At 36.2% G+C, this 25,842-nt stretch overlaps 1 protein-coding gene across 1 annotated transcript; it reads left to right on the forward strand.

Annotated features, from left to right (window-relative positions):
* Nucleotides 1-3,130: 3,130 nt before the first annotated feature.
* Nucleotides 3,131-24,038, forward strand: LOC138698576 (uncharacterized). The gene is made up of 8 exons (XM_069824600.1): nucleotides 3,131-3,523; nucleotides 7,694-7,856; nucleotides 8,063-8,256; nucleotides 11,117-11,237; nucleotides 13,802-13,950; nucleotides 14,933-15,098; nucleotides 15,570-15,715; nucleotides 19,663-24,038. The coding sequence occupies exons 1-8, from the start codon at nucleotides 3,371-3,373 to the stop codon at nucleotides 19,831-19,833; spliced, it is 1,263 nt and encodes a 420-aa protein (XP_069680701.1). The 5' UTR covers nucleotides 3,131-3,370; the 3' UTR covers nucleotides 19,834-24,038.
* The last annotated feature ends 1,804 nt before the right edge of the window (nucleotides 24,039-25,842 follow it).

Genomic DNA, 25,842 nt, shown 5'->3' on the forward strand with positions numbered 1-25,842 from the left:
TGAAGATAAATTCAAACAAGACGAAGACCATGGTCATAGGAAGAAAAATAAAGAAGGTAAACTTGCGAATTCAAAACGAGGCAGTAGAGCAAATGGACAGCTTCAAATACTTGGGTGTGCTATAAGCAGTAACATGAGCTGCTGCCAGGAAGTCAGAAGGAGGATAGCAATGGCAAAGGAAGCTTTTAATAGAAAAAGGAGCATCTTCTACGGACCTCTGGAGAAAGAACTAAGGAAGAGACTAGTGAAGTGCTTTTTGTGGAGTGCAGCATTGTATGGGGGCAGAAACATGGACATTACGACGGAGTAAAGAGAAATGACTGGAAGCATTTGAAATGTGAATATGGAGAAAAATGGAGCATGTGAAATAGACAAAATAAGAAATGAAGCTATGCTGGAAAGAGTGGGTGAAGAAACAATAATGCTGAAACTGATCAGAAAGATAAAAAGAAATTGATTGGGTCACTGGCTGAGAAGAAACTGCCTACTGAAGGATGCACTGGAAGGAATGGTGAATGGGGAAAGAAAAACTTTGGAACAGAAGAAGAAATCTGATGATCAGGGCCCGGATTTTGATGATATATCTTTTAATTGATGCAACATAGATACTGATATAAATGCATATTATTAGTTCATTTTGTCATTTTAGGATATTTTTTTAAATTAAACGCAGAATAAATATGGGAAATGCGTGTTATTATTCGGTTGAGAAGCTCTTATCATCCAGTCTGCTGTCCAAAAATCTGAAAGTTAGAATTTATAAAACAGTTGTATTACTGGTTCTTCTGTATGGTTGTGAAACTTGGACTCTCACTCTGAGAGAGGAACATAGGTTAAGGGTGTTTGAGAATAAGGTGCTTAGGAAAATATTTGGGGCTAAGTGGGATGAAGTTACAGGAGAATGGAGAAAGTTACACAACACAGAACTGCACGCATTGTATTCTTCACCTAACATAATTAGGAACTTTAAATCCAGACGTTTGAGATGGGCAGGGCATGTAGCACGTATGGGCGAATCCAGAAATGCATATAGAGTGTTAGTTGGGAGACCGGAGGGAAAAAGACCTTTAGGGAGGCCGAGACGTAGATGGGAGGATAATATTAAAATGGATTTGAGGGAGGTGGGGTATGATGATAGAGACTGGATTAATCTTGCACAGGATAGGGACCAATGGCGGGCTTATGTGAGGGCGGCAATGAACCTTAGGGTTCCTTAAAAACCATTTGTAAGTAAGTAAGGATATTTTTTAATTTTAGATCTTTTTTTTTTTTTCCAATCTTACGTCATTATTTTGTTATTTTCATGTATTTACATAGAGTATATAATTTGAGAAGAGTTGCATGCTGTGGAAGAGGTAGCCTTTATAACTTTCAGTCAGCAGACTTTCTGTGTGTGAAAGATGCAGCTTCTAGAGCAGGTATAAAAGAACAGTTAAAATTCATATCCGTCTGATTGTAAGTCCTCTGTGTGAATATAAGCCCTCGTCTGTATGACATTCATTTCCATCGATTTGGTGCACCTCAAGAATGCTCCCATTGCATCTGTAGGTGGTGAAAGGAGCTTTTCAATGTACAAGAACGTGCTGGCTGACAATCGCAAACCTGAGCATAGTCAGTGTCGTCAATGTGGAATGAGGTAAGAAGTGAAGTCTATACATCATATATGTCGACAGATGCACATTCTCCTATCCTACAGTGTGTGTGTGACTACATGTATGTATGTATTTATTTATTAACACTACAATTGGGTATACACCATAATAGGTAAATTCTTTTTTCCACTAATAATATTTTTTAATTAAAAAACCGCACTAAATAAGGGTTCAAATAGATCGGCCTACTAATCAATTCATAATGAATAATCATGAAAACCAATTGTGTGACAATTTGAAAGGAAAAAGAAAACATTAAGATAAATGATATGAAAACATAGGAAATCATTTACAATAAAAGTTTGTTGGGTGCAAATGATTACTAATTATAGCTAAGGATGATTTTAACACATGAGATCCTATGGCATCAATCGTTGCATCAGAAATTTTAAATTGTTTAAGTTGATTTAAAGTTTCTCGTGGGATCGTGCCATGGGCACCAAACATGAGCCCAAAAAACTGTCCAATGTGTGACTGAGGGTTTTGTTTAGTCACTCATAGAAACCTAAACAATGACTTTAATGCAAGAGTGAATACAATCTATGGATTGCATAACCTTCTAATAATTATGGCATGCAGATATTCAATTGTTTTGTTTGTATTAACTGCAAATGTCAATTGTTTTCACTTCATTACATATTAGAGATTACTTGAACAACATACATTTTTACTATTTAAATGAGTACCGGTAAATATACTGTATTTCAGATTTTTGTGTCATTTTTTTTTTTTAATTTTCAGGTCATTTTACTGGGTTTTTCCTGTCATTTTAAAAACATTTTTAGTTCATCAAAACCCAGACCCTGTTGATAATAGACATTAAGATATCAGTATATGGATCGTATGAGGAAACTAGGAGGAAGGCAGAAAATATAAAGAATTGGAGAATGCTGAATTTGCAGTAAAAGACCTGTCCTTGGGCAGAAAACTATGAATACCGGTAAATGAATAATAAATTCCAAATGTGATTTGTCATTTCCCCAGTGTGGGGAAGGCATGACCGTCTATCCCTCTTCTCTCCTCGTTCTATTTTCAAGAAAATGCAGTGAGGAAAAATCTAGCTGACAATTAAGCAGTATATGAGCAACTGAGGAAAGAGGTTTACCAGTTACTCTGTTGACTAAGGTACCTGTCTCCACGATGGATTTTTTTAGAGTCATAAAGATCCAAAGCATGGTTTCCTTCAGAAGGAAAGAGAAGCTGGGAGATACATGTCATCAATTCACGGTACGCTAAAGAGGTCAGTCCTTTAATGAAAGGAATACACATATTTCTCGTCCACACAACGTAACTTTGTACACCCCTGATACAGATTAACCCAACATTCCGGATGTGGCAGGCTCAAGTAAACAGTTCAATATGGGAATGCATTAAAATTGTCACGCTCAGTAGTTCAGGTTATTTATGACAGATGACACTACATTGGCGGTAGAGTCGATTGTTCTTCCTTCGATTATAAACATAAGCTCGCCATTTTGTTACATTATTTTTAGTTCTTCTGAAATATCTTACAATTATTAAATCTGTGGGCTAATGTGACTAATTGCGAAGAAGTTCAGCTAAGTGTTTGTGTTATGGTTGTGCAAATATATGCTTTATATAGTTAATACACAGTAGCTACCGATAATTATAAAGTATACGTGCTTTTATTTACATAACCTCTATAGTCAACAATGTGGCAGTAACATGAATGATAGATAAATAAAACTTTCATAACAATGCCGAGTTGCTGTGTTATGAATTGTCTGCATAATAGTCATGGATCTCTAAGGTTGTTCCGGTTTCCTAAAGACGAAGAAAGAAGAAAAAGTTGGGCGGTTAATTGTGGAAGAACTGACTGGTTTCCTACAGATTACTCTAGGATATGTGAGGTACACATTAATGTAATTGTTATTTACGTATTACTTAAGTAATTTTATAAATGATTGGTGTAAAAATGTCAGGAACGTCAAGCCATGCGGACCACAAAATATTACGTACAAGTAAATAATTCAACATGGCCACTTGAATTTTTTTCACTACCGGCAGGAGGAGTATGTAGAATAAAAAAATTCAAGATATCAAGGTTGGTATTCGACGAAAGCGCAAGACAGTAGCGCTATAAATTAATATTCATTATTGTAATGCATTTTATATTGTTTGCGTTTTCTTAGTTGCATTGAATATTGCAGAGAATACAATACATAAAGGCAATAGAGGGCATCAACAATGTATTTCAAAGACAATATTTGTCACTTGAATTTACAGCACTATGAGGCACATTAAGATTAACAATGAAAATGATATAATTCATCAATTTAATTGTAATTACTTCAGCTTTTCAACTCTGTTATAGATAATTACTACAAATATCCTACGAATACTGTTGAAAGGTCTACGTAATATGTTGAACATAAGATATTGTGGGATTTATTTCTGAAGCTATATTTATTTTTAAATAATTACAGTACGTTTCTTGAGCTTTGGCCTAGGCATAATTTTAGTTCACGAGGGAAATATGCCGGTAATCGTAAGTTAGAATTGGAAATGTTAAACCTCGGTAATTCTAAGACACAATTTTAAATTGTATTCCGAGTACTACGTATGTAAACAATAGTATCTTTACGACTAACATATAAACCAATCCACGTTTCTAGTCACGGCAGTATTTAAACATGTTTCAAAGATCCAGTGAAAGGCCTCTAAGGAGAAATATTTTTAAATATAATGTAGGGCCTGAAGCAACTTCCTCTAAAACCCTTTAAATTTTATTGACACCATTCTTGCTAGTATCGCAAATTATTTTTGACGCAGTTTTGTTCCGTAAAATTCAGCGCTTGCAGCTTAATTATTTATAACGCGTCAACCTTTCAATTGAAAAGTGATTTTATTAACAGAATTAGCCTACTCTAGACCTATCGTACAAACAGAAATGGAATCACAAATTAAAATCTCAAGACGTCAGCTACTAATCTGATAGGCTACATTGTTGTTGCAGGGTATAATTTAAAGGTCTTACAAACAGGTCTGGGTCATAATACCAATCCTTTGTGCTGTCTTATTGATTCTCATCATCGTTCTGATAATATGTGCGTAACCAATGTGAGATATTGGTATTTTAAATAAAAATGAGATATTGTGTGGAACAAAGTTGTAAGAATAAATATTGGGATTAGAGTATTCCGTTTTCCAAGACAGAAGCAGAGAAGAGCACAATGGGTACAGAATTGCAGGGAAGATAAATGGCAACCTATTGATAATTCGGTATTGTGTGATGTTAGTAAGGCCGAGACGTAGATGGGAGGATAATATTAAAATGGATTTGAGGGAGATGTGATATGATGGTAGAGACTGGATTAATCTTCCTGAGGATAGGGACTGATGACGGGCTTATGTGAGGGCGGCAATGAACCTCTGGGTTCCTTAAAAGCCATAAGTAAGTAAGGTTAGTAAATTTAATGTGTAACACTTTTATTAAGCCGCCAATGCTTACCTACTATAATAATCATTTACATGAGTAAGATTTTTACATGAACGTTTTCGATACTATTTTTTTTTGTATCATCTTCAGATGCATTATAATTGTAAATTAGCTCTGAAAACCAAGCCATTGGTGTGTGTGTTCTGAGAACTTCCTTTTCGTAATTGAGTGTGAGACATTTATAGCGAGACAATAGTATCGAAAACGTCCATGTAAAAATCTTACTCATGTAAATGATTATTGTAGTAGATAAGCATTGGCGGCTTAATAAAAGTGTTACACATTAAATTATAGCAGCTTATCGCTAACAAAACAAAAATGAAAATGAAAAAGGTTAGTAAAGTTATTAATATTCACAGACCTTGATCACTATTAGATGGTATTATCGCCGCGCTCTCATGGTTAACATTCGGCAGGTCTTTGAGCGGCCTCGTGCATAACATTAGGCAAGTCTTTGAAATTTACTTGTAATATTGTTTTCAATTTCTTATGTCGCCGCTTCAATCACTCGCCTCAATTTCAATATTGCAACCAATAAGCTGCTTCCATTATTAAATGACACCTACTTGTCTAATCCACGTGGACTAAAATCGAGGTTGCAATGTCTTGTGCTGAGGACGAACATTAAGGTATGTGATTAAAAATTATTATTAAAGAGTTATTATTAAGAGTTAAGAATGTCAACGTACTCGTATATGAAATAATAATAATAATAATAATAATAATAATAATAACAGCCATTTAACAATATAACAAACTAGTGCTTATTCTTATCGAGGAAGTAGACGTGACAACGTGACGCTTAGAGTGAAACCTACAGAGCAACAATCGGTCGGCAAAATTATGTTTTAAAAGCACACCGCACGTTAGTGTATGATGCCGACATGTTAAGCATGAGGCCGCGGCGATAATAAGAGCTAGTGGATTGGCAGAGAAAACCAAATCTCACAGAATCGCCGGAAATTGGACATTGGTTCCCCTTTTAAGATACGGTATAATAATTCAGCTGGTTTAGTTACGACATCATTGTATAGCCTACAGGCATTTTAAAAGAAAGCCTGGTTAAACTAGCGCTGAGTTTGTTCCGATGATTTTGCTTCCACATCTTCAGCTGTCTCCTCTGTAATACCAACGTAACTTTGGTGACATGAAAGTTTCACACTATGCCTTGCATACACGAATCTTTGACAGGTTAGGTTAGGTTGATTTAGTTCAAGCTTTTGTTATGCCTTGCATATATGCTGAACAAAGGCTGGTGATTTTTTGTTTTTATTTTATGTTACCAGTAATAAGGTAATGTCATGGCTGATTTTTCCTTCTGAAATCATCGAAACAAACTCAGCGCTAGATTAAAATTACAATTTGTACAAAGTATGTGACGTACTTTCAGAAGACTCAACAATCATTAAAGCTTCCATAAAATGCTAAATTAGAAATACGATGAAAGAATAATGGAACAGAGAAAAATTCTCTCCGGCACCAGGATTTGAACCCGGGTTTTCAGCTCTACATGCTGATGCTTTATCCACTAAGCCACACCGGATACCGACCCCGGCATTGGACAGAATCGTCTCAGTTTAAGTTCGAACTCTTGGGTTCCCTCTAGTGGCCGCCCTCTGCGCTACGTCATAGATGTCTATGAACGCAGGACTGAAGTCCACACATGTGCTGACGTGCAGTCGTTATGAGTGACTAGTTGGCCGGGATCCGACGGAATCAGCGCCGTCTTAAATCACGAAGTGATTTACGCATATAATATATTAGTACATTATGCAACGAGCCTATAATGAAGGTAATTAAGAAGTGAGTATGGATATTTATGAAACGAGCGTAAGCGAGTTTCATACGACTTTTTATGCTCGACCATATTTCTAACTTGATATTATTAATTTTCTTTGTATCTGACCTTGGCCAATGTCCCGTATGTTGTGAGATGTGCGCAGACGCGAAAGTATTGATTTTTTCCGAGGAACATATGTTCACATTGACCTTGCTAGGCCATAAGAACCTACAGAGGTAACATTGAAATTAAATTAGACATTGAAAAACGAGATGACAAATTGAATTTATTTGAATATTATTTACAATTAACGCTAATTATTATAGTAACAGTACATAACCTTCTGCGACAGTATTGGATTTCCAGCCTCCGTGACTTTTCGCTAATTCTCTTTCGAGTGCATATCTGAGAATAATCGATACTTGCGGTTTTATAACGGTAGAAAGCTAACCTGTCATTGGCTGAACAGTTGTAACCTGAGTCGTCATTGGCTGAAAGACCTGACCTTTAATGAGTAGGTGTACTTTAATGACATGCATTAAAGGTCTGCTACCAGGTGTATAATTACTACATTTCGGCATGGTCGAGCATAAATTATTTTAATGTACCGAAGTACATATGATATTTCCATGCACATATTCTGCGTCATCATACAATGAAAGATGATGACGCAGAATATCTGCATGGAAATATCATATGTACTTCGGTACATTAAAATAATATAAATTAGAAATAGCAAAAAAACACTTTATATACCGGCAGGAAGTTCTGTAAATATAGGAACATCCCTATCTGTTTCAGGCCCATTTTGACGATTCCCAGTTTGAACAGAATCGTCAAGATGGAAAGAAATTGCTTAAGTGGAATGCAGTTCCCACTATCTTCGGATTTTCTAGCCAGTTCCCGAATAATATCAAGAGGCGATTCCGTAAAAGGAAGGACTCTGAGGAATTGACATTACAAGGTAGGAGACGGTGGCTGCTGTGTTTCAGTGCTGCTCATTGCTATTACGTTTATGCACAAGCAGGAAAGCATTTCAAAGTCTTTCTGATTGGTTTCCAAACGTTCATTTTGTGAAGTGCTCATAAAACAGGAATGATTATTGTATAATTTTCGCCCTCTTCTCCAGTTAAGGTGGAGTTAGTGATGATGTATTGTGATATAATGCAGATCCTGGAGCTGAAGACAAACCTACCACTGCTGAGTTCAAAGACATCAGTGTGGTAACACAAGAGGAAGTGGCCAAGACAACAGTGGTTCCTAAGAAGAACTACAAGTCTGAGGGCAAAGGGACGAAGACCAGGATAGAGGAAATTGATGAACTTACTCTCATAGAGGAAGAGATTAGGAAAATGGGTCACGAGGTAACAATTTACAGTACACAGCACGAATGTCTATCAAACAGCAGGTTTAAAATTACAGTAGAATCACTATTAACCGGCACAAAAGGGACCAAGCTAGTTCTGGATACGAAATTTTGCCGGATAATTGAATGAATATCAGTATATAAAAAAAATTCATATTTTATGGTGCCAAATATTGGAACTGCAGCCATATGAAGTTTATATCTCTATCACTTGCTCATAACTGAATAAACATAAAAACTGTGTGGATTTTCCTCATTAAAACACATTACACAACACAATACATTAATTTTAGGTTAGAATATTCACTGAAAACGAAAGTTCGTGGGAACTTCCTAATGTGGCAACACTGATGGAGTCCACACCTGTGCAGTAATGGCTAGCGCATCTGGCTGCAAAACCCGGGCGGGTTCGATTCCCAGTCGGGGCAAGTTACCCGGTTGAGGTTTTTTCCAGGGTTTTCCCTCAACCCAATGTGAGCAAATGCTGGGTAACTTTCGGTGCTGGACTCCAGGCTCATTTCACCGGCATTATCACCTTCATCTCATTCAGACCTTAGATGTTGATAAAGCATCGTAAAATAACCTACTTAAAAAATAAATAAATAAATAAACACTGACGGCCTGAACATAACTAAATAAACATAAAATCTGTGTGAATTTACTTCATTAAAACACATCATACAACACAAGTAATACACAAATTTTAGGTTCGAATATTCACTGAAAATGAAAGTTTGTGCGAACTTCCTAATGTGGCAAAACTGACGACCCAGACTGTGGCAATCTGGCAGATTTAAACTTTTTTTTTGCCCAGCCAAAAGTGCTGTTGTTTTGGTTTTGCCGGCTATTTGAGTGTGATTACAAGGGATTTTACTGTATTGTATTGTCCTGTGTATAAGATGCATCCTTAAAGCAGGGGCAATTTTGAGGAATAAAAAAGAAAACTCCTATCTGTTACTTAATGGTATAGTTTGACAACTTAAAGTGAAACCCCGTAAAACACGCCAACTTCTGGAATCTCTCTCTTTCTTTCTTCTCTCTCCCTCGCTCCTCGTCATTCAGTCACCAATCACCACGTAAATATCTGAGAGAGTGTGTCTGGGCATCGCGACCAATAGAAGAACCACTCTCCAGTATTACCACAATAACGGATTCTTCATTTTTGCCTCGACTGTCGGCTAGAAAGGTTCCATTATGCTAGCATTGCAGGCAACTAGTCAACCTTTTAATGCTTTTGTTAGCAGGTTTGACAAACTGTGAGTGGACCTGCAAGTGCATAGTGCATAGTGCTCTCTCCCTTCCCCCATGCTTTCTCACTTGCTCCTCCCCAAGACAGCCAGCGCTCATGTAGTAACTCGGTCAGGGTTTCAGTTCGATTTGTCAATCTATACTTCAGAATCCTACAAAGTCACTGCCTCTGTCAGAACTTCCTATTCATGAAGGTACTTATAATTAAAATTTATAGTTATATCATATTCTTCTAATTGCTCCATTATGTATATGCAACTGCAAAATCAAAAACCAGCCTTAAACTGTGGCAGTGTTGTTGACCCAACATTAGAAATTATCTGCTGCATTTCTATACATAAATTGCTATTAATGACAAACCTATTCAACAACGTAACAATTCCAAATTGTGTTGGGTATAGTACAGTAGCGTACTTAGGAATTTAAGATGGAACAGCAAGTTTTGGAAACATCACTTCGAAAATTTGCGCATGACTTATGTGCAACACATTTGAAAAAGATGCCAGGTGCAAGAACAGCATTAATGTAAAAAATCACTTTTGCAAAAAATGAGACGAATTTTAAAATTGTTAGAAATAAAATCTATAATTAGGAATATTAAATCCAGACATTTGAGATGAGCGGGGCATGTTGCACGTATAGGCGAATCCAGAAATGCATATAGAGTGTTAGTTGGGAGCCTAGAGGGAAAAAAAGACCTTTGGGGAAGCCGAGACGTAGATAGGAGGATAATATTAAAATGGATTTGAGGGAGATGGTATGATGATAGAGACTGGATTAATCTTGCTCAGGATAGGGACCAATGGCGGCTTATGTGAGGGCAACAATGAACCTCTGAGTTCTCTAAAAACCGTAAATAAGTAAGGAATAAAATCTTTACATTTCGTAATAAAATTAATCACATGTTAAGGGGTTATATATTAATGAAATTAGGGAATTTTATAATGTATAATATTTTGTATGCAATAACAGCGTTAACAGGGTAACACTCATATTGTATCCAGCTCCTCAATCATTTTTCGTTGTTCTTTAGTCATCTGTCCGAAGACAGGTTTGAACCTCATACATGACACCAATAAGGCATGAGGCAACTAAGCCAGGAGATTATTGCAAACAATATGTGGTACAATAAAAATAACTTTTACAAATTGGTGCTAAAATTTTATAAAATAGCTGCAATCCTTACTCAAGAATTGGATCCTGACTGAGTTTCGTATGTGACGAGGAATTATTGTAATGTACTGTGAAAGAATAAGAACTCTTAGTCCTTAAACACGAATGTACTGAAACATTTCTTCGACTCTTAAAAGGTTGTCATAAAAGTGCATAGGGCTGTGAAGAGAAAAATAAAAAAAATATATATATATATATCGTTACGGAACTATATTAATTCACGCTATTTTCCTAACACATTTTAAAACTTTCCTGTTTTGTACAACTTTGAGTATTCATTGCGAAGCAACTGCTTATTTTAGGCACCCGAACCCTATTTTTATATACTGTATAGAGAATAGAAGTTTGACTTCCCTCTCCCCCCCCCCCCCCACATTTCCCTCCTGACAGTATGATTAATGAATCTTCTCCTATTGTTACTTTTGTTCTGCCATCAGGTTTACTTTGATGACCCTGACGAACCTGAGGAACAAAGTAGAAGAAAGTCCGTGAAAAGTACTACAACGCCAAAGCAACACCCACCAAAGAGAAGAAAAGTAAACGAGAAAAATTCACCAGGTAGAGTAGTCTGCATATTCGGCACATGGGTGACATACAACCGAATGGATTTTATTTGTACCACTGCATTAGTGTTACCATAACTTTGCAACGATAATTCTCTATATAATTAATTTCCTTAGTCAACCACTATTTCATATATATTTTAATCCAATGCCACCAGGTTGTCTTTTCGACATTTCTGGTCTTCTCTCCTGGCCGTGGCTTAATTGTAACCCACTTCTGAGGTTGGGGCGCCTGGAAGGCGGAGATACATTACCCCGATGAAGTGATAGGATGATTATGATAATGTGGTGCCAGGAGAGGTCTTAAATCTAAACTTAACCTAAATTCCAGACCATGGACGAACACAGGAATAATCTCCTTTAAGGAAAAATTCCTGTGCTCTAACCTCATGAACTATAGCCAGAAGCTCTGACCACTAGACCATGAGGCTGGCCATTTCTTATATATACAAAGTACAGTAGCCTGTTTTATCATCAGTTTATTCTGTGTAATTAAATATTCACGAAGAAAAATGTTTTGGATTGGAACATCTTTATGTGCCCATGTTTCAAATGAAGATCTATTAATTTAAGTTTTACTGAAACTTGTTAGATTTCAGGATCAACATTCCCTGATAAATTGCCTCTTAAGTAATGAGTATGAACAAAAACCATCCAATGCTGTACATAAATGGCATGGCATGCCCCAGACAGCTTTCTTGATGTTAGGGGTACAAAAGTCTTGTATTTCTATCTCAAAATCGATACTGCATCTAATGAGAAAGCAAAAAATAATAATTATGTGTACCCAGATATGATTGTGTTCCCTTCTCAAAGATGACTTGCTTCATCTAGAACCTTGACCAATTCAAATAGTATACAGATTATATAATTAAGTGAATTTATGATTTTAACATTCTCCAAGACCGAGAGTATGTAATGTATACAACTAACTATCCCTTGTAGCAGTTTGCATATGATTTTTTTCTCAAAGTTTGTTCATAATTTTTAGTTTACATGTTATGATGCAAACTATGTTACCCTGAAGAGCAAATACTCGTACTCAAATGCAGTCCAATAGAGTAAAAGTCAGGACGTGCACCAATATTATACAGACAAAATCAATAATTAGATAATAACAAATATTAGAAAATAATCATAATAATAATAAAGTGGTTAAAATAGATATAAAAATGATAAGCCTATTATGATAAAGCAGACAGTAATGATATTAGTATTGCAATAAACATATCCTATAGTGTTGTTGTTTTCTAATGCCAGGCGTTTGACAATAAAGTCATTTGACCTCTTGCACTCCAATATTTTTCAAAGATATTGTCATGGCCAGCCACTGACGCACAGATTTTGAGATGTTCTGAATCCATTTCTTGGTTTGAGTTGCACAATGGGCAGTTAGGAGACTGATATATTCCAATTCTATGCAGATGCTTGCCCAAACAGTCATGGCCTGTTGCCAATCTAAATGCAGCTACAGACGATTTGTGTGGTAAATCGGGAATTAACTCTGGATTATGATGCAGAGAGTTCCATTTTTTCCCTTGAGATTGTGTTATCAAATTTTGTTTGTTGAAGTCTAAGTAGCCTATGTAGATTTAATAAATCTTTTCACAGAGTAATACGTAGATTTAGTAACAGGTTTGTAAGTAGTAGTGCTGCTCTTCTTTGCTAAAGCATCCACATTCTCGTTTCCCAGGATTCCACAATGGGATGGTATCCATTGGAATACAATTCTTTTATTGAGTGATATTAATTGAGAGAGCATTGCTGCTGTTTGAGATGAAGGTGTGTGTTTAGAGACTATTGATAGAATAGCTGCTTTGGAGTCTGACATATAACTGCATTCTTAAATTTATTGATATGGCATAGAAGATTCCTGAGACTTTCGCGCCAATATTATAGATAAAACAATAATTAGATAATAACAAATATTAGAAAATAATAATAATAATAATAATAATAATAATAATAAAGTGGTTAAATAAATATAAAAATGATAAGCAAGAGAAAGTTCACACCTTCATATATGCCTATTATGATAAAGCAAACAGTAATAATATTAATTAGTACGGCAATAAACATATCCTATAGTGTTAACGGTAATTAATGTGTAAGAAATTAAAACGTCTTCACATAATCATTTCACTTTATTTTAAACTTTTTAATATGTAGATTATTTAGCCCTGAATAATTTTGCAGTGCTGAATTATATAATCTTTGTCCATAATTCCAAGTTATTAGCCATCAAAGTTTAAATATCATTTTAGGACACCCTGTATATTTGATCAATTTTTTAGCTCTTGAAATTCAGAGTGAATTAATGTTGTCGGCTAAGCGAGCAGACAAGATATTGCAGTCAGGCTAGTCTTTGCAATTCCACCCCAATCTATTCTATATTGAATAACAGATTTAAACACAGCTAAATAAACCACACATAGGATATATATTGGATTGGATGTAAAGTTACACATTTGTCAGTTGTTTTCTATAGCCTGTTACATAAATATGTTACATGTTTATTCCATCTCAAATGTTATTGCTAAATTAGATGTTTGAATACAGGACCTGGCATTAGGGAAGGAAGAGTTCGGATGCCCCGAGAGAAAGCTGCAAAGCCCATAGGAAGAAAATCCAAGTCACAAGGTCAGCCTACAGATGGAGAAGATGAACTAGCTCAGATAAAGGCAGAGATTAAGAAATTAATGCACGAGGTATGAACAAAAGTATCGGTATTCATTTTGGGAAGTTGTGTATTTCTAGGTCTATTTGGTTCACAGCTGGTAACGAAGTTCAGTCCTTTCAACAGAACTGTGGGATAGGAATAACACATAATGAATTTTATGCTCGACCATGCCGAAATGTAGTAATTATACACCTGGAAGCAGCCCTTTAATGGACCTCATTAAAGTACACCTATTCATTAAAGTTCACGTGTTCCACCAATCAGAAAACACCACTGTAGCAATATGAAAGCGCAAGTATCGATTATTCTCGGATATGCAATCAAAAGACAACTAGCGAAACGTCACGGAGGCTGGAAATCCAATACTGTCGCAGAAGGTTATGTTCTGTTACTATAATAATTAGCGTTAATTGTAAATAATATTCAAATAAATTCAATTTGTCATCTCGTTTTCAATGTCTAAATCAATTTCGAGGTTATATCAAGACATGTTTATTTTACTCTCTAGATTATATCAAGGTCAATGACATTGGTTTCTCGGAAAAAATCAATACTTTCGCGTCTGCGCACATCTCACAATTTACGAAATATTGCACAAGGTCAGTTCTGCTCCCCAGTCAGATAAGAATAACATGAATACTTATGAATAATTTCAAGTTAGAAATATGGTCGAGCATAAAAAGTCGTATGAAACTTGCCTATAATGGTAATTAAGACACTCGTATGAAAATTATGAAACTCTCTTGCACTCGTTTCATAAACATACTCCGTCTTAATTACTACCATTATAGGCTCATTGCATAATGAAACTCGATGTTAAATACAACAGAAATAAAAAAAATGACTGTGGAAGAAACAAATGAAAAATGTTAAATAAAGCAATGAAATTACATTTTAAATGTTATTTAATGAATTCCTCTGTGCCTATTGAGAAAATAAAATGGCTGTTAACGAATTTCGGTGTTGTGTGTTACATAGACAATAACGTAATACCTGAAGGACTGTTGCAGGCCAAAGTGGAGGAGTCTGATGTATTCGAAGCCAAGGAGGAGTCTGAAATCCACATACGGAAGTCACATGATTCCCTTGCAGTTCGTAAAGTATCTAGTCCAAGGAAAGCTGCCAGTAGGAAGAGGTTACCAAAGAGAATAAAGACAGAGGGAAAGTCACTTGCGAGTAAGTGATAGAAGCACAGTAAGGATTGTTAGCCATCTTGATCAGTAATACCATAAAATAACACCAAATTTTGCGACTGGTAGGTTTTTTAGTTGTATTCCTCATTTTCAACCAAAATTTCACAACAAATAATTACACAAGCTCACAAAGTTGACACAGAGATTCCTAATGATTCACTTTAAGACTGCACGTGCAAGAATCTAAATATTTGTAATATTCAACCTGCACTTAATTTTAGAAGAAGTTTAAATTATGTGTGAAGTACTAAATTCAGAGAAATTTTGAAATTATCATGGCCATGAACTTGGCCATTGAAATTAACCTCAGGTTACCGAATTCTGAACAGTTAGGAGAAAACATCATCTATGCTGAACTAGGAAAGTCTTGAAGTTGCCATAGTAACACAGATGTATCCTAAAACTAATTTGTGTTATCTAACAACAAAAGTAATAATTTCTTGTTGCCTTACAGGTTCGATGAAAAATTCAGCTTACAGGCACTTTCAAAACCACAAAACGATTATTAATCAGATCACAGAGGTTGGGGTGCAGACAGACAACTTGGAGTCAGACGTGGTTTCTCTGCTAAAGGCAGAAATCGGTCAGCTAACGAGAGAGGTGAGTTGAGCTGCCTGTTCTTATTAACCCTTAGAAGCCAGAAGACTTATACCACTATTGCACGCAAATGTCTAACTCTTAACCAGGGGTTCGTATACCTGCATAATCGGGTAAATTCGAGTTGGGTTCATTAGCTGAGCGGTTTGAGGCGCACAAGATATGTGTGGCCAGCATATCGTACCTAAGATCGCAGGTTCGCATCCCGGCCACTGCAATCAATTGAGCCTGTGGTAAAGGATGGGGAGGGCCCATGTAAAACAATCGGTGTAATGGTATGCATAGAACCTGACGGAGTTTCAGTTGACTGGAGTTGAAATGATTTTTCTCCTTTTTTAAGAAAAAATATAAAACTTTTATTGTTTTAATCAAGTGCAACATCCTTAATGTTATATCTGTAGTGCTCGGGAAAAGTGGCACAAGTCAAAACTGTTAATTTTACAGGAGAAGGAAAAAAACTGTCTTCACACTGGTTTATGTCGATTTGATTTTCTTCTGTATGAATTATTGTAATGGGAGAAATACTTATGTCTCTTTTCCCAAGCGAGCAGATGTTCCGTAAGTTGTCAATAAAGTAATAAAAAAATGTTTGTGGAAACTGACTTATGCCACTTTTCCCAAGCAATGCAGATATAAAATTAAAGAATATCATCGTATTTTATATATAACATACAATTTATAACATATTCTATCACGTCAATAGCCCTGCCAAGACTCTGGAATTCGTTACCTGCTAGCATCAGGGACTGTCGAAATAAAATTGAATTCAAACGCAAACTTACTAGGCACTTGGTCAGTAATTGAGAGTCGTTCAGACATGGTTTCTTGTAAATCGTTCTCTTAAACTATCACAAAATATCTCAATATATGGTAATTTCATCACTATAGAATTTTGTTATTCTAGGTTTCATTTGTAATTCAGTAAATACAAAAATATTCTTTGTTGTTAACTTCTATGATAAATTGTCTAGCTTTCATTAATCAGGTACTTTAATTTTTATTGTAATTGTAATTGTAAATTTAATATTAATTGTAATTTTATTCTTCATATTATAGTTGTGATCCCCTGGTAGAGGGGCAGAGAAGGCCTCATGGCCTTATCTCTACCAGGTTAAATAAATAAATACTAAATAATACTAGCTGACAACTATAATGGATGCACAGCTCCTAAGGGTTAAGAGAGGGAGAGACATTCCAGAAATATTTTTATCATCATCATGGGTAGACATGGTGCCTAAGAATTTTTATGTGGTGGCTGAGTTTTTTTATTGAATTAAAAATATTTTTAAGATTGATTTCTTTTATGTCACTATGACTAATACATAATGTTAACAAAAGTGGTCATAGGAAGAAATTCGAGTGTCTAATGTGTTTTATTAATTAATTATAATATTGTTTAATATGTTGTTGTTTTCTAATGCCAGGCGTTTGACAATAAAGTCATTTGACCTCTTGCACTCCAATATTTTTCAAAGATATTATCGTGGCCAGCCACTGAAGCACAGATTTTGAGGTGTTCCGAATCCATTTCTTGGTTTTTGTTGCACAATGGGCAGTAAATGGCAAGTTGTAGCCGATTTAAGTGAACACCATATTTTAGCGTTTTGGTGGCTACTTCATTCACACACAACCCCCAGAATGTCTGGAGGACCACACCTGCTGTTGGTCGACGGGTCCATTGGACCTAGCTGGGAGATCTTGTTGATCACCAGCTTTCCCTCCTTAAGCCACTGGAGGACGATTTTAGTGCCATAGCAGGTCAGCACTAGGAACAGAAAAGTAGAAAGAGGAGGAAGGAAAGGGAAATGAACCCCTAGGCCTCGAATGCTCTAATGCCGTCGGGGTCGAAGAAAGTAGAGTTCAGTCAGAGGACTGGATAGGAAAGGGTAAAGAGGGAATTAGGTATTGAATAGAGGAAAATTATACCAAATTCAGTCATTAACTCATCAAGCTGACCAGTGCTAATGGATGAGTAGCCCCTCCCTTTAGTTCAGCTTGTAAAATTATGCTCACTAACAGCTGCACCACGGGAAGGTAGGGATGGGACATTGGGTATTTGTCCAGGTTGGTTCCTTAAAGCCTTCAATGGGAAGGATTAATGGCTCTCCCCCCCTGTATCCGACAGATACCCTTTTGCAGCCATATTGTTTAATATATTTTAGTAAATGTATCTTTATCTTAGTTCGAATGGTTTTCTCAATGTGTGGGTAAAGTGTGGTGGCTGCTTAAAAAAAAAAATTGTTTGGAGTTTTGTCTATCCCTGATTATCATCATTATCATTACCATTGTAGAAAACGTATGAGAAAAAAATATATAACAAATAAATTAACATGGAAAGTATAGGAATTTTGCTGAGACTCAAGAAAAAAACGAAGAAAAGAAATTTCATTGTACATTTTACTTCAAAATATATATTTTATTATTATAGAAATGTGTAAATCAGGGAATGTAAATGTTTTAAAATACATTACTGGTAGGCGTTACTTCAGAGTATACATAGGCAGTTGCACAATATAGTGCACTCCTTACTTACTTACTGGCTTTTAAGGAACCCAGAGGTTCATTGCCGCCCTCACATAAACCCACCATTGGTCCCTATCCTGAGCAAGATTAATTCATTCTCTATCATCATATCCCACCTCCCTCAAATCCATTTTAATATTATCTTCACATCTATGTCTCGGCCTCCTCAAAGGTCTTTTTCCCTCCGGCCTCCTAACTAACACTCTATATGCATTTCTGGATTCGCCCATACATGCTACATGCCCTGTCCATCTCAAACGTCTGGATTTAATGTTCCTAATTATGTCAGGTGAAGAATACAATACGCGCAGTTCTGTGTTGTGTAACTTTCTCCATTCTCCAGGAACTTCATCCCTCTTAGCCCCAAATATTTTCCTAAGCACCTTATTCTCTTATAACCTATGTTCCTCTCTCAAAGTGAGAGTCCAAGTTTCATAACCATAAAGAACAACCGGTAATATAACTGTTTTATAAATTCTAACTTTCAGATTTTTGGACAGCAGACTTGATGATAAAAGCTTCTCAACCGAATAACAACAGACATTTCCCATTTATTCTGTGTTTAATTTCCTCCCGAGTATCATTTATATTTTTACTGTTGCTCCAAGAATATCCTGGGTGTTCATTTCAAAGTGTGTCATGATGTCACTGTTGATGAGTCAGCGATTTGAAGCAAGTTTCAGCTTTTATGTCAGAGAAGTTGCCTATTATTCAAGGCGTTCAATCTGAACTTGAGAACGTGTACGGTATAACTTGAATGTCGTAGCAACAGGTGGCGGTCTGTGTGATACCATAACCTCTTTGGAACTGTGTTTTGTGCGGGCAAGTCCTACGCAGGGTATTTGTTATCATCGGTTGCGTACGGCAACATTCCACAATACAAATCAAATGCTCCGTGTTCATGTTGACCGTCGAAATTAGTGTCAACAAATACGTAAGTAATCGTCTTAACCCTCTCCCCATATCTCGACAGTAAGAAAAAAAAAACTCACCTCAGTACATGTTTCCAAACAGTTTACATTCCTGCCAATACCAGGATTACCGTACGTATTGGTAAGTACTCTTTAGATTGAATGCCGTATTTTCTAGGCAACTTCTCTGGCACATAGGTAATACACCTCTGCGGAAGTGTAGGAAGATTGAATTCTCTAGGCTCGACTAGCCATATGACGGCATACAGCGAGCCATGACACACTTTGAAATGCACTCCTACTTCAATTAAATTTTATTCTGAATATGTTTGCATGTAAATGAATAATTGTATAAATATCCAGTTTTTCTCTTGACTGCCTCACAAGAAATTACCCTTATCCAACTTTTAAAAAGATAGACACAAAGGTCACATTGATGCTGAAATGTTCAGAGCTAATCCAATTCACATTCACGAGGTTTGGCGTACCATTCTACTCTAAATGCATTGGTTTCAGCTTGACGAAAAGAACACCAAGATCCTGGAGCTAGAACAAAGGTTGGCAGCATTGCTACAGCCAGGCCAGATTGTGTTGCTGCAGAAGTTTGGTGCCAACCTAACAGGGGCGAAGAAGTATGTCGTTCTAAGCAAGCAACCCATCACTCCCTCCTCAGTGAAGTTGAGCTGACAAGGACACAACATATTGGTACTGTCCAATACGTAGCCTGTCTCAGCAGGGACTGTCACTTAATAGTCAAGCTATCTACTGTATGAGTGTGGCAGTGATGGTGAATTTGCAGGCAGAGTGCTCTGGGAGGGAATTACCTGTACTAATAACAAGGATAGACAAAAGCCATAGCACCAAAAAATTTTCAACATGCGCCCGAGTTTTTCTTAAGATTAATTCTGTTTTCATATGCTGCACTTTGCAAAAAGGATGCTGGTTTCTGAAAATGGGTTTCGTCTTCCCATGATTATTAAGATACGTTTATTAGGCCTCGTACTTTTAACAATATACGTATTCTGATTGACTTTAAGGCAACAGTACGGCAATCAAAGCAATCGTAACTAATAATAGCCAAAGGATTCTTCAAATTCTAGTGAAGAAACATTATAAAAAAATTTAAAAAGTACTGGTCATCTTATAATAGATTGTTTTTTTTTTATCCAATGCCACCAGGTTGTCTTTTCGACATTTCTGGTCTTCTCTCCTGGCCGTGGCTTAATTGTAACCCACTTCTGAGGTTGGGGCGCCTGGAAGGCGGAGTTACATTACCCCGATGATGTGATAGGATGATTATGATAATGTGGTGCCAGGAGAGGTCTTAAATCTAAACTTAAGCTAAATTCCAGACCATGGACGAACACAGGAATAATCCTCTTTAAGGAAAAATTCCTGTGCTCTAACCGGGAATCGAACCCGGGACCTCATGAACTATAGCCAGAAGCTCTGACCACTAGACCATGAGGCTGGTCTTATAATAGATTGTAGAATCTCATTTAGAATTTATGAGCAACAAGATATCAGGTTTACTGGCGAAGAAAGAAACAGAACATTTATTTAAAACATGAAACAGTATTTATACATAGTATCAACTTGAGTTGTTGTTACATAGAAAATGCATAGAAGAAATAAAAAATATTAACAGCAACAAACTATGAATAAATACACGATGATTCAATAAAACCATACATAAATTGAAGAGGAAATAGATGAGGCTCTACAAAACATTTTGAGATCGGGAACTTGAGGTCTGCAAAGTCAGATTATGGAGATATGAGCTTAAATATGTCTATCACTATCACTTAATGTTTTTCATATCATATACATTTATTTACACTTATTATTTACATTTTAAAATTGTTTTCGTATCATTTACAAATCTGAGTTAACAATGTACCATTTTATATATTACAAGTGCTCAAAATGATGGCCACCAACATTTAGTATTTACATTTACTATGCAGAGATACTTCCTGATCCCCGTAAAGAGACTTTAGCTGCCATAAGGATTGCCACAGAACACGACTGCCTGGTGGAATATTTATATAAACTGGGTATTTTACCATCACCTCAGTGTGTCATTTGTAATGAGGAAAATTCTATTATGAATTGGGAACATTTAAATGTTTGTAAAAAACTTGTAAATTTTAAATCCTCTATGGGGACTTTGTACTGGTCTGCCAGAAACCAAATGATGTTAAATCAATCTGGTTGAGCATTAAATACATACATACTATGCAAAGAAAAACTGGGGTACGTGCATTATTTGAAATAAGGTTGGTATCATTTCACCTCAAACACTGGATCCCTAGTCATTATTTAGAATTAATTTCTTGTAAATAAAACACAAACTACAGCCAATGTTTTTCTCTCTTTCCTAAAATCAGGATGCGCGGATTATTCGATGGTGCAGAATATTCGTGTATATAGGCAATCCATCAAGTTTTGTTGGTTGACCTTATTGTCGACAAGGCGGTTCTGTCTATCATATTCACATTATCACATCATAAAACATGATATGAGTTAATGACAGACCCTTTCATACCATTCCAAGAGTTAATCACACAGAATGTACAGTACGTTAACTCAGTTTTGTAAATATGAAAGTAATCTTAAAATGTAAATAATAAGTGCAAATAAATGTAAATAATAAGTGTAAATAAATGTAAATAATACATGTAGATAAATGCAAATAGTAAATATATAGATAATATGGAAAACAGTAAACAATAGCAATAGACATATTTAAGCTCATACTGCCTTAATCTGACTTAGCAGACTCCAAGTTCCTTATCTCAAAATGTTCTGTAAAGCATCTATTTCCTGCACGATTTTACTGAATCACCCTGTATAGCCATGCTAAACATAGTGGAATGGTGGAATATGTAAAGATCCTAATTCAGTCATTTACTGAAATGTATTTAAGTACTTATAGTTACTACGAAAGGACCAGACAGTAAAGATACATTTGTAATGAAAAGCAAGAAGGAAAATAATTTAAGTCAAACGCCTCCCATTGGAGACAGTCATTTGTCTGTGGGCTAGCTTGTTTGGTGTCCATATGGTCATCACTCATTCCATTAGATCAGGGATTTATAAATTCGAACTTGGCCAGAAACTATGAATTTTTAATGACTGTAAAAATCCTTTACTGGGCTTCCTGCAGAAGAGGACTGAAATTGGGGCTTTGTATTATGGCACATAAAAAACCCTGTCCTGTCTAAACAAGATTTTCCGGCTATTTATTATCTCTTTGGATAGTTCCTTCTTACTTGTTGATATGGGTATGTGTGTCTGGTTATTATCAACAGATTACACGAAAACGTCACTCTTAGAGTGGGTCCGAATGCAAACAAAAATTGTATCCATCAGTTAAATATCAGACCTGTAGGCCTACACACCAGACCAAAAATAAGTAAAGATACACAGTTACATTATTATGGTTAAGCCTATCTTTTGATAGTACATTATGCAACGAGCCTATAATGGTAGTAATTAAGACGCAAGTATGATTGTTTATGAAACGAGCGAGAGTTTCATAATTTTCATACAAGCGTCTTAATTACCATTATAGGCAAGTTTCATACGACTTTTTATGCTCGACCATATTTCTAACTTGAAATTATTCATAAGTATTCATGTTATTGTTATGTGAGTGCAATAGCCTACCTCATAAATTATGAGATGTGCGCAGACGCGAAAGTATTGATTTTTTCCGGGAAACGAATGTTGGCGACCTTGATATAATCTAGAGAGTAAGATAAAAATTAATCTTGATATAACCTTGAAATTGAATTCGACATTGAAAAACGAGATGACAAATTGAATTTATTTGAATATTATTTACAATTGTAGCTCTCTGTAGCGTTGTGGTAAGATTAGTGACTTTGGTGTAAGGGATCACAGGTTCGAACCTCTGGTCAACTCCCTTTTTTGGGTGGCCGGGTAGCTCAGTTGGTAGAGCAGCTGGCTACGGACTGGAAGGTCTGGGGTTCGATCCCAGGCGGTGACAGGATTTTTTCTCGTTGCCAAACTTTCAGAACGGCCCTGAGGGTCACTCAGCCTCCTATAAAATTGAGTACTGGGTTTTTCCCGGGGATAAAAGGCGGTCAGAGCATGGTGCCGACCACACCACCTCATTCCAGTGCCGAGGTCATGGAAAGCATGGGGCTCTACCTCCATGCCCCCCAAGTGCCTTCATGGCATGTTACGGGGATACCTTTACCTTTATTATTTACAATTAACGCTAATTATTATAGTAACAGAACATAACCTTCTGCGACAGTATTGGATTTCCAGCCTCCGTGACGTTTCCCTCGTTGTCTTTCGATTGCATATCCGAGAATAATCGAAAACCTGAACTTTAATGAATAGGTGTACTTTAATGACATGCATTAAAGGACTGCTACCAGGTGTATAATTACTACATTTCAGCACGGTCGAGCATAAAGGACCCAAAACAAGAGTGAACAGACTATAGACATCTGTAATAGGTACCACTAGGAATTTTCATATTGTTTGTACATTTAGATATTATCAGAGATTAACTGGCAGTGCTATCTGCAACTTAAAATAGAAATTGTAGGTAGATGATACAATGGTCAGTCAGAAAATTTTTCTTACAATATTAATTAGTCGTACGTATGTTGTAAAGTTCTTTTCATATGCCAAAAACGTAGTGTGATGCAGGGAAAATGTAGCTTTATTTCCCTCCCAGAGTAGGCCCTGTTTAAACAGAGCTTAAGACAGCATGCATGTTCAGAAAGTTGTCTCTTAAAAGTCTTAATCAGTTCCTGAAAACTCGGCACCAACTGATCAAAGATGATGGTTAATGTAAATAGCGTATTACCCCACATTCAGCGTTGATTTCCAATCTGAGATATACATAAATGCTGAAATAATTTATCCAGTTTTATTTAAAAACCTAAATAAACCTTCATTTCATGTATGTCTGTGTATGAAAATACTCATAGATTAGTAAGAAAACTTGTATTTAATAAAGAAGACATATGACTGCTGTGAAACTGCAGGTGCATGTGAGTGTGTATTGTACGGGATTATTTTTATGTGGTAGCTCAGATAGAACAACTAAGTATTACTGGAATTTAATCAGTATTTGTTTAAAATTTTTTACCCGGTTTTGTCAGACATTTAACTGTGTGTGTATATATATTTGCAAACAAACGGACGTATTTTTTAAATGAAATCAATTAACAAAATTCTGTTACGGAGAAATGTTTCCACACAGAACCTTCATAATTATACAAACTCAGTACAGAAACTGCTAAGTACAGCGGTCGAAAAGGAATGATTTATTGCCAACTGCAAAGCAAACTATACACCATCTGAATTTTTAACTGTTAGGGATTAATCTTAACGGCAATAGCCAATTGGCTCTTTGATGATTTTTCTCAGATCAGGAGCCCTCGTCGCGTTGACGTAATACACCCCCTCTGCCCTTCAGCATGCAGACAAACATGGGTTCTAAAATTAATACAGGGTGTGGCGGTCAAGAAGTTAGCTGTAGAAATTGGGGTTTCTTACGGAACCCGGGACCTTTGGTTTAACGTACCAACGCTCTACCAACTGAGCTACCCTTTATTAGGAAACTATTTTTAGAATTGTAAGACTAGCTGAACTAATTGTATCACACGAAAAAAGTGTCCTATTTTCCCAATTCGAGCCACGGTGCTTTGGGTTGGGAACTTCACATGCTATTCACATTCCACATAGCCACAACGGTATATATATAGAATGTACCACAACCTTTGGGTCACTCCCATAACTAGCGTATTTAGTGTATCTAAAAACAGTTTTGTTTTGACATTATGGGATTGGAGTAGTTGACAAAGTTACAGAAATTCATAGTAACACAAAGTTATGTTTTTTCTTTAATGAGAAATCGTATATTTCATGCTATAAATTTGTTGCACTCTTCATCCCGATTCAGATATCGTCGCCTGAATGCAAGAACTAGATAACTTGATTTTTCATATTTTGTGACATCGCCTATTTACTTATTTTTTACACCAAGGAATATGTCTCGTTTTCTTTTACCTATTTGTTATCTTGGAAAATAGATGTCACTGGTATCGTTCGATCAGTTACTTAGATCCTGGATTATATTTTCTGCGATTTTTGCTATGCTATAAAAGCGGTAACTAAAAAACGCAAATTTCGAGTTACCTAGTTCTTGCATACAGGCGACGATATAACATGAAGTATCATAGCTTTTCATTCAGGTCTTTAACAAAACAAAAAACATTTTAAAGAGCATGTGTACATTTTTAGCTTTTCGAGAAAAAAAAACTCTTTGAAAAGGTAAATTTCAATACAGATATTCAAAGTCTTCCTCCTCTTCTGCAATACACCCTCCAAAATTCTTTTTCATGTGCATTCTTGTGACATTACACAGTACTCGGGAACAAATATGTCTGCATGCAAATCAAGCTTTCAGGTATAACTCCCTGTAAAGTTGATTTGAATAATTTCGAGGGAAAAATTGTTCCGGGGCCGGGCATCGAACCCGGGACCTTTGGTTTAACGTACCAACGCTCTACCAACTGAGCTACCTGGGGACTCTACCAGACACCAATTTTTCCCTCTATATCCACAGACCTCAAAGTGGGCTGACAACCGTCAAGCAACCCACGTTGAGTGCACACTAACTCTGTGTGACTTGAATTGTGGTTT

This window comes from Periplaneta americana, chromosome 4 (assembly GCF_040183065.1).
Source record: "Periplaneta americana isolate PAMFEO1 chromosome 4, P.americana_PAMFEO1_priV1, whole genome shotgun sequence".
In the NCBI taxonomy this organism is placed as follows: Eukaryota; Metazoa; Arthropoda; class Insecta; order Blattodea; family Blattidae; genus Periplaneta; species Periplaneta americana.

Excerpts from the sequence above, each read along its gene's own strand:
- LOC138698576 (XM_069824600.1), top strand. The coding sequence starts at position 3,371 with ATGCCGAGTTGCTGTGTTATGAATTGTCTGCATAATAGTCATGGATCT. Across the intron at positions 7,857-8,062 it reads TGAGGAATTGACATTACAAG|ATCCTGGAGCTGAAGACAAA; the intron begins GTAGGAGACGGT and ends GATATAATGCAG. Across the intron at positions 8,257-11,116 it reads TTAGGAAAATGGGTCACGAG|GTTTACTTTGATGACCCTGA; the intron begins GTAACAATTTAC and ends TTCTGCCATCAG.